The sequence below is a fragment of the Triturus cristatus genome, chromosome 4_1 (genome assembly GCF_964204655.1).
Source record: "Triturus cristatus chromosome 4_1, aTriCri1.1, whole genome shotgun sequence".
In the NCBI taxonomy this organism is placed as follows: domain Eukaryota; kingdom Metazoa; phylum Chordata; class Amphibia; order Caudata; family Salamandridae; genus Triturus; species Triturus cristatus.
Window position 1 is genome coordinate 795,924,434 of NC_140585.1, and position 14,731 is coordinate 795,939,164.

At 47.5% G+C, this 14,731-nt stretch overlaps 1 protein-coding gene across 2 annotated transcripts in view; it reads left to right on the forward strand.

Annotated features, from left to right (window-relative positions):
* Positions 1–2,592: 2,592 nt before the first annotated feature.
* The window catches only part of FGD6 (FYVE, RhoGEF and PH domain containing 6), a 221,018-nt gene continuing 208,879 nt past the window's right edge, over positions 2,593–14,731 (forward strand). The window contains exon 1 of one of the 2 annotated variants that reach the window (XM_085653387.1): positions 2,593–2,819. In XM_085653387.1, the coding sequence (XP_085509513.1) occupies positions 2,810–2,819 (10 nt within the window). In that variant the 5' untranslated portion in view covers positions 2,593–2,809. Of the gene's footprint in view, positions 3,158–14,731 lie in introns of both variants that reach the window. The other variant, XM_085653388.1, reaches the window with a different exon arrangement.

Here is a 14,731-nt window from a genome sequence, read left to right on the forward strand (position 1 = left end):
CTTTCTCAGCCTTCTCCCTCCTCCCGACCCAGCCCGTGAAACGTTCACGCACCTGGGTCAGCCACGCTCCTCCGTGGGCGCGGCTCGGCGAAACGTAGGTGCGGAGTCCTCCCTTCTCCGACTTCTTCTTCGACGTAGTCTCTCCCGTCTCCGACCTCTCCGTCGCTGTAGTCCCTCTCGTCTCCACCCTCTCCGTCGCTGTAGTCTCTCCCGTCTCCGTTCTCCTTCGCTCTCCTTCTTCCGCTCCGGTGTAGCCACACACCACGGTTCTGTCTGCCTCCGCTCTTATTGGGTGTTCGTCATCCACGTCATAGTTGTGGGCGTGAGTACCAGGGAGCTGATTCCAGTTAAAGGGGAAGACGTCCGTGGATGTTTCTTCTGTTGCTGTCACTCTCCAGTCGACTTCCTGCAAATCACAAATGACACTGTCCGTGACCTCCGGCACCTCCCACCAGTCCGCCCCATGTAGTCCGGCGTCCCAGCTCGCCTTGTGACATCTTCATTTACACTTCTTTTCTGAGACATTTGCGCCCCCCTGAGAATTTCGCCACGGACCCCCAGGGGGGCGTGCCCCCACAGTTTGAAGACGTCTGGCCTATTGTCTAATTGTGACATTACAAGATAAGGGCTACCCCGTTCACAGCTGTCCATGGACGGGTCAGCTCCCCGTGACATCACAAGGTCTGGTCGTCTCTGGCTGTCTCTTCATGGGGTGGATCATGTAAACGTGACGTCACAAGCACAGGGGGGAGCTATCCCTCCTGCCCCGGCACCCACTAACCACGCACGCAATCTGGGATTCATCCTGGACTCAATGCTCTCTATGACCCAGCAAGTCAACGCTGTCTCCTCCTCCGGCTTCAACACCCTCCGCATGCTCTGCAAGATCTACAGATGGATCCCCACCAGGCTGGACTACGGCAATGCCCTCTACGCAGGAACCACAGCTACACTCCAGAAGAGACTCCAACGCATAGAAAACTCCTCCGCACGCCTCATCCTCGGACTCCCTCGCCACAACCACATCACCGCCCACCTTAGAGATCTGCACTGGCTCCCGGTCAACAAGAGGATCACCTTCAAACTCCTCACGCACGCTCACAAAGCACTCAACAACGTCGGACCAGCATACCTCAACAAACGACTGTTCTTTTACACCTCGAACCGCCAGCTTCGCTCCGCCGACCTCGCCCTCGCCACCGTCCCACGCATCCGCCGAACAACCACAGGGGAAGATCCTTCTCCCACCTCGCCGCAAAGACCTGGAACACCCTCCCCGCCCACCTGCGGCAGACCCAGGACCTGCTGACCTTCAGGACACTCCTCAAGACCTGGCTGTAGCAAAGTGAGCAAGGGACTCACGTCTGAACTGGGGTGGCAGAGTGGGCTAAAGAATGGTGATGGATCAAACCCAGATCTGTTGACTGGGTGTGAGTGTTTGATTGATTCTGATGCTCCGTCCATCACCACCCCCTTTTGTACCGCTTTGTTCGCCATAAGTTGGCAGGGTATGCTCAGACGTGAGTCCCTTGCTCACTTTGCCACTGGATTCAAGCAAGCCTGGCTGAAGACGGCTGAAATGCCAGAAACCGGTCCTAGGAAGCTTGTTTCCGGTCCAGGGAATGCATGGCTTGGCAGTTCGGGCTGGACTGTTCCCATGAGGCACAGGGTCAGACTGATTTGCATATGGCCATGTCGGAACTGGGGTGGCAGAGTGGGCTAAAGAACGGTGATGGATCAAACCCAGATCTGTTGACTGGGTGTGAGTGTTTGATTGGTTCTGATGCTCCGTCCATCACCACCACCCCCTTTTGTACCGCTTTGTTCGCCATAAGTTGGCAGGGAATGCTCAGACGTAAGTCCCCTGCTCACTTTGCCACTGGATTCAAGCAAGCCTGGCTGAAGACGGCTGAAATGCCAGAAACCGGTCCTAGGAAGCTTGTTTCCGGTCCAGGGAATGCATGGCTTGGCAGTTCGGGCTGGACTGTTACCATGAGGCACAGGGTCAGACTGATTTGCAGATGGCCATGTCGGAACTGGGGTGGCAGAGTGGGATAAAGAACGGTGATGGATCAAACCCAGATCTGTTGACTGGGTGTGAGTGTTTGATTGGTTCTGATGCTCCGTCCATCACCACCCCCTTTTGTACCGCTCGTGTCCACGAGGGGCACTATGTTTTAGTAATGTCAAAAAAATGTTTTCTCTCAAAATGCCCTCTCTCATTGCAGATCGGAGATGATCATTTCATTGTGACCTCGCAAATGCACGAGTTACCCTCCCCCACCACACCACCTGCTATGTGACTGAGGCTGAGCATGTCGCTGTGACGTCACAGGGGCTATTCTTTGTCTTCTGTCGATGGGGCAGATCATCTCGTCATGACATCACAAAAGCATGGGCTGTTCCCCACGCGGTTATCTTGTGTCCGCGGGGCGGATCATCTTGTGGAAGCACTGATGGCTCAGCCTGTTACCTCTAACTTCTCAGTGGGGTGGACCTCTCATTATGACGTTAAACATCAGTGCCCCGCCCATTCTTCTCTTGGCCTACCCCAGGAGGATTGGCAGCTGCTGCAGCGTGTTAGTTCTTTCTACTGTTGTTCGCCAGCAGGCGGAACCTGACTGCTAGGGAGACGCTGGGAGTGCCTGCAGCTGATCGCGGGCAGACAAGGAGCGTCACTGGGGATCGGGATATAGGTGCCCTGGAGAGGATCAGAGGGTGCCCCCACCAGTACCGAGCTCACCATGGACTGTCCCTGGGTTTGCGAGCGGGATCGGGAGTAGAGTGGATCGGAGAACGCGTGGGAACCATGAGTGCTGGTGAGTTACAGGCAGAAAAGTTTGGAGGAAACGGCGCATCCGGACCAAGGCATTTGGGCAGAAGAATAACAGCAGGCTCGGATGCTCCGCCAGCGCCCCCTCTGAATCCCCCATCTGCGGCTGGACCGAGCCGTCCTTTCCTCGGTAGCCCCTTCCAGCGGTAGTTTATTTACGGGTGGGTCGTTCTGTATCCGGCAAATGCCGAGACTGGAGCCCATCTGCCTGCGACGAGTGTGTTTATTTCCTTTCTACTGTGGCGATTGCGGGATGCTTGGATTTCCCTTTACTGCTGTCGGTGTTATAGGTTTCAGGACAATTTCGGGAAAGTTAGTACCGGGGTGAGTTTTGATTACCAGCTGCACTGCAATTGGTAGGGGCTATTTTAGTAGGAGGAAAGAAGAAATAAGAACTGAACATAAGTCATAAACTATTCATACACTGTAATGCGTACGCAGTTTTACTTGGAACATAACGCCGAAATGTAACGCCCACAATGCATAAATAAGAGATGAAAACAAATGTAATAATAAACCAACACTAAAGACCAGCCTAATGTTCCCCTACAGCCAGTGCTAACCTTAAAGCTAGCCGTAGGTCTGTCTTCTGACCCTAAACTTCTGTTAACCCTAAGCCCTGAATGTAAATAAAGACTCCCCTTATGCCTGCCTCCCTCCACACTAAATGCTAAGCATTATGCCCAACTCTCGGTGTTGTCGTGAGTCCACTGCTAACACTGACCCCATACTTCATGATTACATTCATTTTTAATTATGGTAAGTCTTCAATTGCAACCAATGTAAGAAACTTCATTATGTATGATGTAGCCGATTTCTACTATCGTAGCATACATTTAACGAGCAGGTGGCTGGATGAGGCTACGGTTGCAAACTTTTTTTTCTGCAGCAGATGGTTGTTTGTGGGTTTGGTTGCATACATTTCATGCAGCACGTGGTTGGATGTGGCTATGGTTGCATACATTTCACACAGCAGGTGGTTGGTTGTGTTTATGGTTGCATGCATTTCACGCAGCAGGTGGTTGGATGAGGCTATGGTTGCATACATTTCACACAGCAGGTGGTTGAATGTGGCTATGGTTTCATACATTTCACGAGGCTATGGTTGCATACATTTCACACAGCAGGTGGATGAGGCTATGGGTGCACAGAGCAGGTGGTTGGATGAGGCTATGGTTTCATACATTTCACGAGGCTATGGTTGCATACATTTCACACAGCAGGTGGATGAGGCTATGGTTGCACAGAGCAGGTGGTTGGATGAGGCCATGGTTGCATACATTTCACACAGCAGGTGGTTGAATGTGGCTATGGTTTCATACATTTCACGAGGCTATGGTTGCATACATTTCACACAGCAGGTGGATGAGGCTATGGTTGCACAGAGCAGGTGGTTGGATGAGGCCATGGTTGCATACATTTCACACAGCAGGTGGTTGAATGTGGCTATGGTTTCATACATTTCATGCAGCACATGGCTGGATGTGGCTATGGTTGCATACATTTCATGCAGCAGGTGGTTGAATGTAGCTGCTAGCTCCATTTCTGCTGCGAGTCTGCCACTGATTTCTTGTGTTAGATGCAGTGGTGGTTAGTGTGTGTAAAAAAGGGAACTAGTATCCACGAAACAGCTGCCACGCTGTATCTTTGTCCCTATTGCACTTTTTATTTGGGAGGGAATCTCCCTCTCGCCTCAATTCTCACATGTATCGGTAATGTTAGCAGTTCACCCGCCCCAAAAATTGGTCGTTGTAGTTTTCTTGGTAAGGATTTTGAGATTATGTATTTTGTGGCTATTAGGCAGGGTTTTTTAGACGATACAATGACATAAATAGTTGGTGGTTATCGAGGTGAAACCTCTTCTTTCTGCCAAAGATACTGCAGCCCCGCTTCCTGTGGGCACCTCCCCTCCTGCAGCGTCCTCCCTGCAGTACACGGCTGGTGCAGTTGTCTTTTAGTCTGTGCCAGCTGTCTCTGAAGATCCGGAATCATGCAGCTTCTCAGGAAGATAAATGCGCATCCCCTGAATCACCAGCGGGTGGCAGAAGTGAGTAATGCTTGCTTCAGAAACCCTGCCTCTTTGACACTCTACAGCTCAGTGGAAGGAGAGGCCTCGCTCACTTTAGTTTCTTTCTTCTGTTCGCTGCACAGGGCATACATTTGTCCGGCTTGCTTCTTACTCTGTGTCTGACCCTGTGGGCCACCCCTGACCTTCGCAGGAGGAGCCTGTTCACCAGTGCGAGCCAGTGACGTGTTTGTACCTAGAAGGTTGTGTTCTTTGATGTGCCGTGGTGATGTAACACTGCTTCGTTCTGGTCATTGCGTTACTTAAGTGTGAAAGGTACTACTACGTACCTGGACGTACCCCATTGTACTTAGTTTACCCCCACTCGAGATCCTCACAGTTAGGCTGTTCGATAGAGGTCATGTAGTGTGAGGAGATGGCCCTTTCATCACTGCCCGCTTCAGGGTGCACTCATTGTAGGAAGAGCCTAATTTTACAGGCCTTGTCTTGTTTTACATGTTAGCGTGTGCCTTCTTTTACATGTCATGTTTTATGTGTTTTCTCTATTTTGCACGTCTTGTTCTTTGTCTTGAACGTCTTTTGCTTTTATTATATCTCATTTTATATGCATTTGGCGTGTACTCTTTATGTTGCCTTTTTTCGTGTCTGTTGTTTGCCTTGTTTCCAGCGTGTTTTTGATATTACTACTTTTACAGTTGTATTTGTCTTGCTTTACATGTTGGTGTTTCTTGTACTGGTTGTTGGTGTGTCTTGACGTTCTCGTTGTTGTGTGTGTTTTATTTTTGCTCCCTCCCCGACGGTGCTGTTCTCTCTGCTTCTGTTTAGGGTGTATCTGTATTACAGAGCTGGCACGTTGTTTCCTTCCTGCAGACACACCTGCTAATATGGGTCACGACTAAAAGTGAAATGACAGGTCTGCAGTTTTGTGCCACATTTCCTGCCATTCCCTGTTTCCCACCCATGTCTTAAAGAGTTTTACTGCTGTACCAATGAATTGTGCCTCTCTGCTATTTCTAGGATTCTGTTTGTTGGAGACTAGTCACTTGTAGGGCGTGGGAGTTCTGTGGCTTCATTCACAAACCATATTTCACATCGAAGTTTAACATTTGCGGGTACAAGCACTGTTTGCGAGGGTACATTCTGAGTGCTGACTCGTAGGAACAGTATCTGATGAATTTAGCTCCAGAAAGTGCATTTGTGAATGCAGAGGTAAACACTGACCAATTCGTACATTTGTGGATATTGTCTGGGGGTGGGCGCTTTACACCCCCAGCCCCCCCCCCCCCCCCCCCCCCCCAAAAAAAAGTTCATCCCGAAGTCTGAAATCTTCTCTCTTGGTAAAGGTGGTAAAATATTCTAGACTTTTTGAGCGAGGTGGCCTCCTGCAAGTTGGGTGCATGGTTACAGCCGCACACCATTTCACCTTCTGAAGCCAGATATCTAGCTTGGAAAGGACAGGACTTCCTCCTGTTGGATTCACTCAGTGTGAGGCTATTTTGTGTAGTAAGGTGACATTGTCTGACACAGCCTTCAGTGGTCGTAGGTAAGCGACCACTGCTTGGAAACCACCCCCTTGTGATTCTCTGCAACCAAATGTGCTGCCTAAAAGTGGTCACGACTTCTGGCTGCGGTGAAACAGTGTGGCTTCTCAGGAATATTTTTCTCACTCGGACCTGATGAGCTACCCCTTTTTCTTATCTGTCTTGTCCCCATCTCTCCACCTCTCCTTTTTTAGGTCGAAGCCTATCAGACAGCACAGCTGTCTCGTTTGCTAAAGACATCTTGGGGATATTCAGAAAGCTTCCCTGGGAATGCATTCTTCCCATGGCTTACCATTGGCGTTGTGGTTTGTGGCTCACATTTGCATGCTTTCTGTTTGCTGCCTTTATTTGTTTTAGTCTGTCCAGCTTGAGCTCATTCCTTCCCTTGCCCAACCTATATTTACTGTATTCTTCCACCAGTACTGAATTTCTGCAAACAGGCCTTTAAATCTTGTTCTCATCTTGTCACATTTGAGGTGCATTCAAAGATGGAGATCAAATGCCAGGCTCCGTCTTCCTGGGAGCTTGGTGTTTACTTTTCTTTCTCTGACTTCAAACCGGTAGGATTTATGTGACAATCATTCTTGTGTACAATGTTATTTGTTTTTGTAGCCCAAAACAAAATTAAAATGCATGTAAATGAATTATGCAGATATTTCAGAATATGTAAAGTACAAATGAAGCATGTTTTTGGTAATTCTGACAATACAATCAAAGCAAATCAATGCACTAGGTGGTGACATTTCCATACATTATTATTTGTGCGCTGTATACTTTTATCAGTAAAATTGTATGTCTGTGCAAATGTAATGGTCATTTCAATTGAAGATGTGTTGTCTGTAATGGCAGTGCACTACCACACCATGCGTACTCCACTTTACCCCAGTCCTCTCTACTCTGCACCACTCCACACTATGCCACTCCATACTGTGTCACTGCACTCTACACTGCACCACTCCACTCTATGCCTCTTCACTCAATGCCTCTCTACTTTACACCACTCTACTCTAAGCCAATGCACTTTACCCAACACCACTGTACTATGCACCACTGCTCTAATTGCCACTGCACTCTACAATGCTTTACTCTATGCTACTACACCCTTCGCCGCTCTATTTCACTCTGCGCCATTCCACTCTACGCCACTCCACTTTACACCCCTGCATTCTGCACTGCACCCTGAGCCACTCTATTCTACACTGCTGCACTCCACTCCACTGACCTCTACGCCAATGTACTCTACGCCAATGTACTCTACACCACTGCACTCAATGCTGATCTACGCTGCACCACTGTACTCCAGTATACGCTACCCTACTCTACACCATTGCACTCTGTCACTTTACTCTGCACCACTCTATGCCACTGAAACCCTACACTAATGCACTCTACTGTACACCACTGCATTCTGTCACACTCTGCTCTGCAACACTGCACTCTCTGCCACTGCACTCTTTGCCACTCTACTCTGAGGCACTGTACTGTATGCCACTGCACTCTGCAAGACTGCACGCTTCGCCACTGTACTTAATGCCACCCTACTCTGCACCCTACAGCACTGCGCTTTACTCTGCACCGCTCAATTTTACTGCACTCTACGCCAATGCACTCTATGCTAATACGCTCTGTCACTCTACCCTAAATCACTCCACACAATCTACTGTGCACCGTTGTACTTTACGCCACTACACTGTAGTCCACTCAGCAACACTCCACGATACTCCATTCTATGACACTCTACTCCAATCTAATACACTCTACTCCACTCTGCCAGTCCACTCCACAACTCCACGCAACTCCCTCTACACCACTCCACGCAACTCCCTCTACACCTCTCCATGCCATTTTACTCTACTGTATTCTCCAACACACTACTCCACTGCTCCACTCTATGCCATTCCACTCTCCTACACCACTCCACTCTGACGCTTCACTCTGCTACAATCTACTCCATTCTATGTCACTGTACTCTAGAACACTATACTCCACTCTATGCAACACCCTCTACACCACTCCATTCTGCTCTACACCACTCAACGACACTCTATACCACTCCACTCTATACCACTCCACTCTGCAACACTCTACTCCAATCGGACACCCTACTCCACTCAACGCTACACCCCCACTCTACGACACTCTACTCCGTCCGTGACACTCTAACAACTTCATTTTATGCTACTTCATGACACTCCACTCAACTCTTCTCCACTGTACGCCACTCCACTTTACGCCACTCCACTCGCATTTACCCCCATACATTTTAGCCTTGCTGAACAGCAGCCTCTCTGCTGTACAACATGGTTAAAACATATTGGCAAAGACAATAGCTCTTGCATTGGCGAGATCTATTGATTTTGCCAATGCGTGTTTGTTTTTTGTTCTTAACTTTGCTTGCTTTGCGTTTAATGACGCTTTTTAATTTTGAAACTAACCATGCAACTCCACAAACGCCTAATATTCAATCACCTTCTACAGGCAGTTTCCTACCCTAAAAAACACATTCTAGTTTGCAACTGTGAAAAATGTGAGTAGGGTCTTAGAACAGGTATTGGGAGGGTTATATACTATATTTAATGGGGATGTTGTGGGTGGGGTGGATATTCTCCCCATTTAGAAGAAAATGAGATGTGGAAATGTACTCCTTTCCCCATTTTGTGTTTCTCTTTCTGTCTTGATCTGGGTCAAATTCTGATGAAGAAAATTTAGTACCAGTCCCGAAAAATGAGTGCCAGTGGGCCCCACCTGCTCAAATTAAGTACCGCATGTGTCCAACATAAGCTAAAAGTTAAAAAATGAAAATTTCAATCCAAAATGTCATAGAAATATCTCTGTTATATCGATTAAACTCAATCTTATTATCACACACACTGTATTCTGCCTTACATTAGCCGATAATAATCAATGCAAGACTAACTAATCTTCATAACTAGAACTACTTCTTTAAAATGGCAAAACTTGAAAGAATTTTCTTATCAAAATGGGTCCCTTCAACTAGAAAGGGTCACGAGTCTTAGTGCGGTCGAGTTTGCATTTCAGCTTAAATCTGATTTACGCCGGCCACCCTCATGACATGTTTGATAAAATAATGTACTTCCATCAATCGAGCACATAGGATTTATCAGTACATAGGAGAAATTCCCAGGCAACATGTTTTAGCAGAATCAGCTCTATGCAGCTAATTTTTCTTGTCTTTTCTTCAGAACTCGATAACCAGGAATTTATTTAAACTATTTTCCCAGTATGATAGATAAATAGATCCTTTTCACCACTGCTGTTATTTGGATTCGTAGATCTCAGACTTCATATTGGATCAAATCAACTTATTATCAAAGACAGGAAAGATGAGATTGCCTCAAGAGACTAAAGCTCATGAATTTGAAGCAAAAATCACCTATTAACTGGTACTCACCATTGTCACAAATACTGTATGTGGAAATTACTTTGCAAAATAAGTCATCCTGCCCCAAATGGGACATACTATCAAGTGCTGGAATTGTCCTAGAGTACAGCATTTCTATTATTGATGCTTTGGCTACCAATTAATGAACAAATATAAATCTATACTACAGGAACCCAGCAACGACCTGCACTAGAGGTTATCGTCGCCTTTGCTTTGCCTGCCTCCCTGTATTCGAATTGGAGAGTCATACACTTGGCGCGTCTAGTTTAAATTCAGTTTCACACAGTACATAAGTGTGTAATTTAGAGCAGCTACTACCATGCAATTTAGCCAATGAAAATTACCAACCATTTATCACCTACCTGCTCAACTCCCTCCATTTCTTCTCATGAATATAAGTCGACTCCCCATCACATCTTTTGGGACTACTGTAATTCTTACCATCTCCATCCACCATATATTTTGGCCCGGTCTTCCATAATAGCCTTGAGGAAGTCTGATGGGTCGAAACACATGTTGGCTGCATTGATGTTGTGATTCTCATCAATTTATTAGGAATATATACCAAATGTTTGACTATAAAATGTCTGTTGATTGTTATTATGTACCAGTTGCTTTAAGCGCTGCGATGCAAAACTCCCTGTTTTCATTATAAGTTAGTTTTAAACACACGGCCTGGAGCAGTAGTGACACCCTCAGGTAGCAAAGTGCCTGACATCATTGTAGCACCATTTGTTTTTTAATTATACATGTAAATATCAAACTTACCCTTACTGTCCAGTTGGCTGTGCAGCCCGCTTGCATTCCACAGCTACCTGAGCGTGACTATAATCTGAAACACCCCGATAATCAGGGACCCTTCCAAATGCACAATCCTGATGGCAGTGATGCTAGAACAACAGTCATGCACTGCTGGGCTACTGGTATTAATGCGGGGTTCAACCCACCCTGACATATATTGCCTAAATGCTAATCTCACAGCATGATGAAAATGTGGTGGCTTCCATTTTACTGAGTATATGGTGTATTGTATTGCATTATTTGTATAGCTCTTACTACCCCTATGTGGAGACTGAAGCGCTTGCCTTCATGAGTAAGGCACTACACCTGGTAGGGTGTGTGGCAGGGGCGTAACACAGGCCCCCGCATCCCCCGCAGTGCGGGGGGGGCCCCTCGGCACTGCACTTCGGCCGGGGAGCCCCTGATAAGAGTCCGAAGGGTGCCCCTCCACGTACCTTGCAGGGGCCCCCCCCTCAATTATCGTTACCCCACTGGTGTGTGGTTGGAAGTGTGCTGTCTTTGCTTTGATTCTGTGTGGGAAGTGTTGTCATGTCGCGGGTGATGACCATCGAGGTGGGGTTGTCGTGCTATGGGACGCAGCGCTCAGCAGTGTGATGGATGAGGAAGTGTGAGGTGTGCAGTTTATGGTCTCCAGTACGCTGGCAGCGTTGAACAGCTCTGCAGGTCCCTTTATGGTATTTCTATGTCCGTCGTCGACTCAGCTGGTTACTGCACTGGGATCTCTATTCTGAGATATTTCCTTTTGAAGGTTATGGTCCTGAGCAGACATAGGTTTATGGAAGAAATGGTGGGGAGATCTGCTGAAATGGACTTTGTTAATATCATCCCATATCTGATTGGCGTTGTGACATGTCAGGAAGCTGCCATAGTATGTAGCTACTTGGGACCTGCAGTGGTGGACTAAATAAAAAATCCTCCATTGGCCAGCAGCTTGTAGCCGGTCTTTTCAGGTATTCCATGCCTGATCAGTTGGTGATGAGAGGTTTATTTGCTGTGGCCTAGTACAGTGCTGGGCGATGGCTTGGTCCTTAGCAGTTGTATTGAATGTGAGTGTACTTGTAGTGCCAAGCAGTAAATGGGAATTATTATGCACACAGTGTCAACTACAAACTGCTGCTCATCCACTGAAACGTATGGTATTACTATTAGTGTGTGTGTTATATATTGTCTTTGTATCGTAATTACATACATATGGCACTTTCTACTCCTGACATGTTGTGATGTTATCCTTTATGCCGGGCAGTTCACTGCTACGGATCTCGGGGTTCGTTTTTGTTTTTTGGGGGGGGAGGTGTGGTTGGGTTATTGGGATCAGTCTGGCATTATTAAGGAAACCATGTCATGCATTTGCTCAAGTTTGTATATGGTAGATACAATGATTAGGAGTGAGCTGTGATCTTCAGTGGCGGGGCGGGCGGGGGATGTGGATTCATGCACTGGTGGGCGCTTTTATTAGATTTGCTATCGGAGATGAGGTATTGTTAGGATGGGTGGTACGACTTTTAAGACCAAGGATATGATGTTTGAAATGAGGTGTGGGCAATTTGCACAGATACAATAATGATGTTTAAAGTAAACATACATGTGACTTAGTAGGCTGTGTTCAGAGAGAAGAGGCATGCAGAGTGAGAAGGGAGTCATTTGAAAGGAAGAGATTTTAAGGCAAAGGTCGATTACTGTGGCAGCTTTTGAGATAGCATGCAAAACAGTAGAAAGAAAACATTTACATGTGTTGCAATATCACTGTAGGCCATGGGAACACCAGCACACGCCCTCCCCATCACCCTCGGGGTAAATACAATTAAATAAAATGCCTTCTTGCGGCAGTAATCGGAGGCCCAAAAGGAGAGGCCCTGCCTAGAAACTTCCTCACCTGAATAATGAAACTAAGCCTCACTCCTCCCAATTTTATCTACCAAACTTGCAGAAATCAAGTAATCCGCAGCCCCTTCCTAACAAGACTCTAATTAGGGGGAGCCTCTCCCTTAGGCGTGCGGTCTCCACAGAATGCTAGCAATACACCACCACTGTCTGGGAAGGTCTGCATTCGAATTTGTACACCCTGGGGAGAATCCTTGTTAATGCTGCTCCTTTTCATTCCAGCGTGCAGTATTCTAGCCTGAGGAAGATGGAAACAGGGAACCGGGAAGGGCAGGCGGGGGCATTATTTAGCTGAATCATAGGGTTTACTAACTTTATGGAGCGCTAACCTAGCTCCAAAGGGCTGTCGCGCGCTTTATAGAGATCATTATATTGTAACCTGAGCATCTCCGCCTTGAGAGGCCGAGGATACAGAACTGCTATCCGAGGTCAGGGTGAGAGCAGATGCCAAAGGGAGTGATGAGGGGGAAGTGAGGGGAGAGACAGTCAGGGCACACGTTAGCACCTGCACGGTTTCTTCTGTCATCATCAATTCAAAGCGCCGGGTGGTCAGATAATTTGACCAGAATCATAGGGTTGCTGAAAATGAGAAACCCCAAATTAGAAGCCAGCTCTCACTGTGCTGAGGCCATTAGCTCAGTCGCCACTGCCCACTTCCTTTACCCACAGAAGTGGGGGGTAAAGCAGCAGGCGCAAAAGCTCCACTGGAATTAGACAAAATGACAACTTCTTGTTTAAAAAAAAAAAACATAACCCAAGGATGGCATTACTATAAGAGAGATACAATAGATGACACCATGTCCTACTGCTTTAAAACTATGGTAATGGTATCACTGACCAGGGTTGGATTGCGATTAAAAATCCGCCCGGGCTTCTCCATCCTGATGTTCTTGTATTTGCGCCATTGACCGAATAGATTGCTGTAAATCGCTAACGTTCTTTACTCTGCATATCCGTGATCGTTGTTTTCAAATTGCTTGTCACCTGATCCTTCTGCCTTGTTTCATCATAAAATGAAAACCTCTTTCTCCTGGTGCCCTACTTACGCTGTCCACAGTATAAGCAGTACGATTTTGCTCCCCGAAGTGCTGCCTGTGTTTATACTTGTCGTTCTTGCTCTGATTGCTTAGCGGCCGGCCCTGGGGGGTTGTAGGCCCATACTTGTTCTTCTTGAACTGTCAATAAAGGTTTTCAAAAAAAAAAAAAAAAGAAAAAAAAAAATCCGCCCGGGCACGCTAAAAAAAGTGGCCCACGTGTGCGTATTGCCTTTCCGCAAAACACTGCTTAGGCGAGGTTTTATTATAGGAAGCAGGGCGGGGGTTCTCTGACAGACATGTTTTCTTAATTTTACTTAGATTAAAAAAAAATGTTCACACTGGCATAACACACCTGAAAACAAGCAAGTCCACTTCTGCTCAGCTCCCCCCCCCCCCCCCGCTCAATATGCATACATGAATGCGCCTTACCAATCCGACCCTGCCTCTGACCCATGTGTTTCAATGACTGTCAGCCTCCACCGCAACTCCCAGAATGCAACAGACTAAAATGAAAACTCCAAATTAGACCTGGCTATTCCATGTCCAGCAGACCTGATGGGGCTGCCCTGTTCCCCTTGCACTTTCGTGTGACCTGAACCATCATCCCATGCGTTGGGTCATTGTAATTACTTTTCTGGCTGCCCCCAGGTGGCGCAGCCAGGAAATGACGTCTTGGGTTTTTACCTGGTAGTCTGCTCGCTGGCAGATCGCACCATGCCCTGCATTTCTTGTGCGGTGAAGAGGGAATGCTCCGCGCCAGCAGGTCTCTTCTTGCACAGTAATTGTGGCGGGCGCGCTTTCTGCTTCGCTGGCGGTTCGCCTTCCCCTCTGGAATGGGACACCTTGGAAGGCGTCCAGCTCCGCCTGGGCCAGGTTATGCAGCTGTTCAAACATACAGAGGATGTGTCTCCGCTCAGCAAGGTTGGAGTCTTGGGATCATGCTGTGATACGGCTTTTGTAGCTGGATGGTGTCCAAGTGCTGACTAGGCCTGAACATTTGAGTGTCCCTACAGCCAGGGGCACCTGATGAATGTGGGATGAGGTAGAGATTGCAACATTTTTATAGGAGGTTCACGAGATGGTACACACTTTGGCTGGCAAGTGCAGCGCCACAACTGACACTTTACCGGGGGTGGGGGGTCAGGGTTTGAGTGCTTCTGACCTTGTGGCTTGCAGCATTGTTGTTTTCGCGTATATTAAGGACAGTGC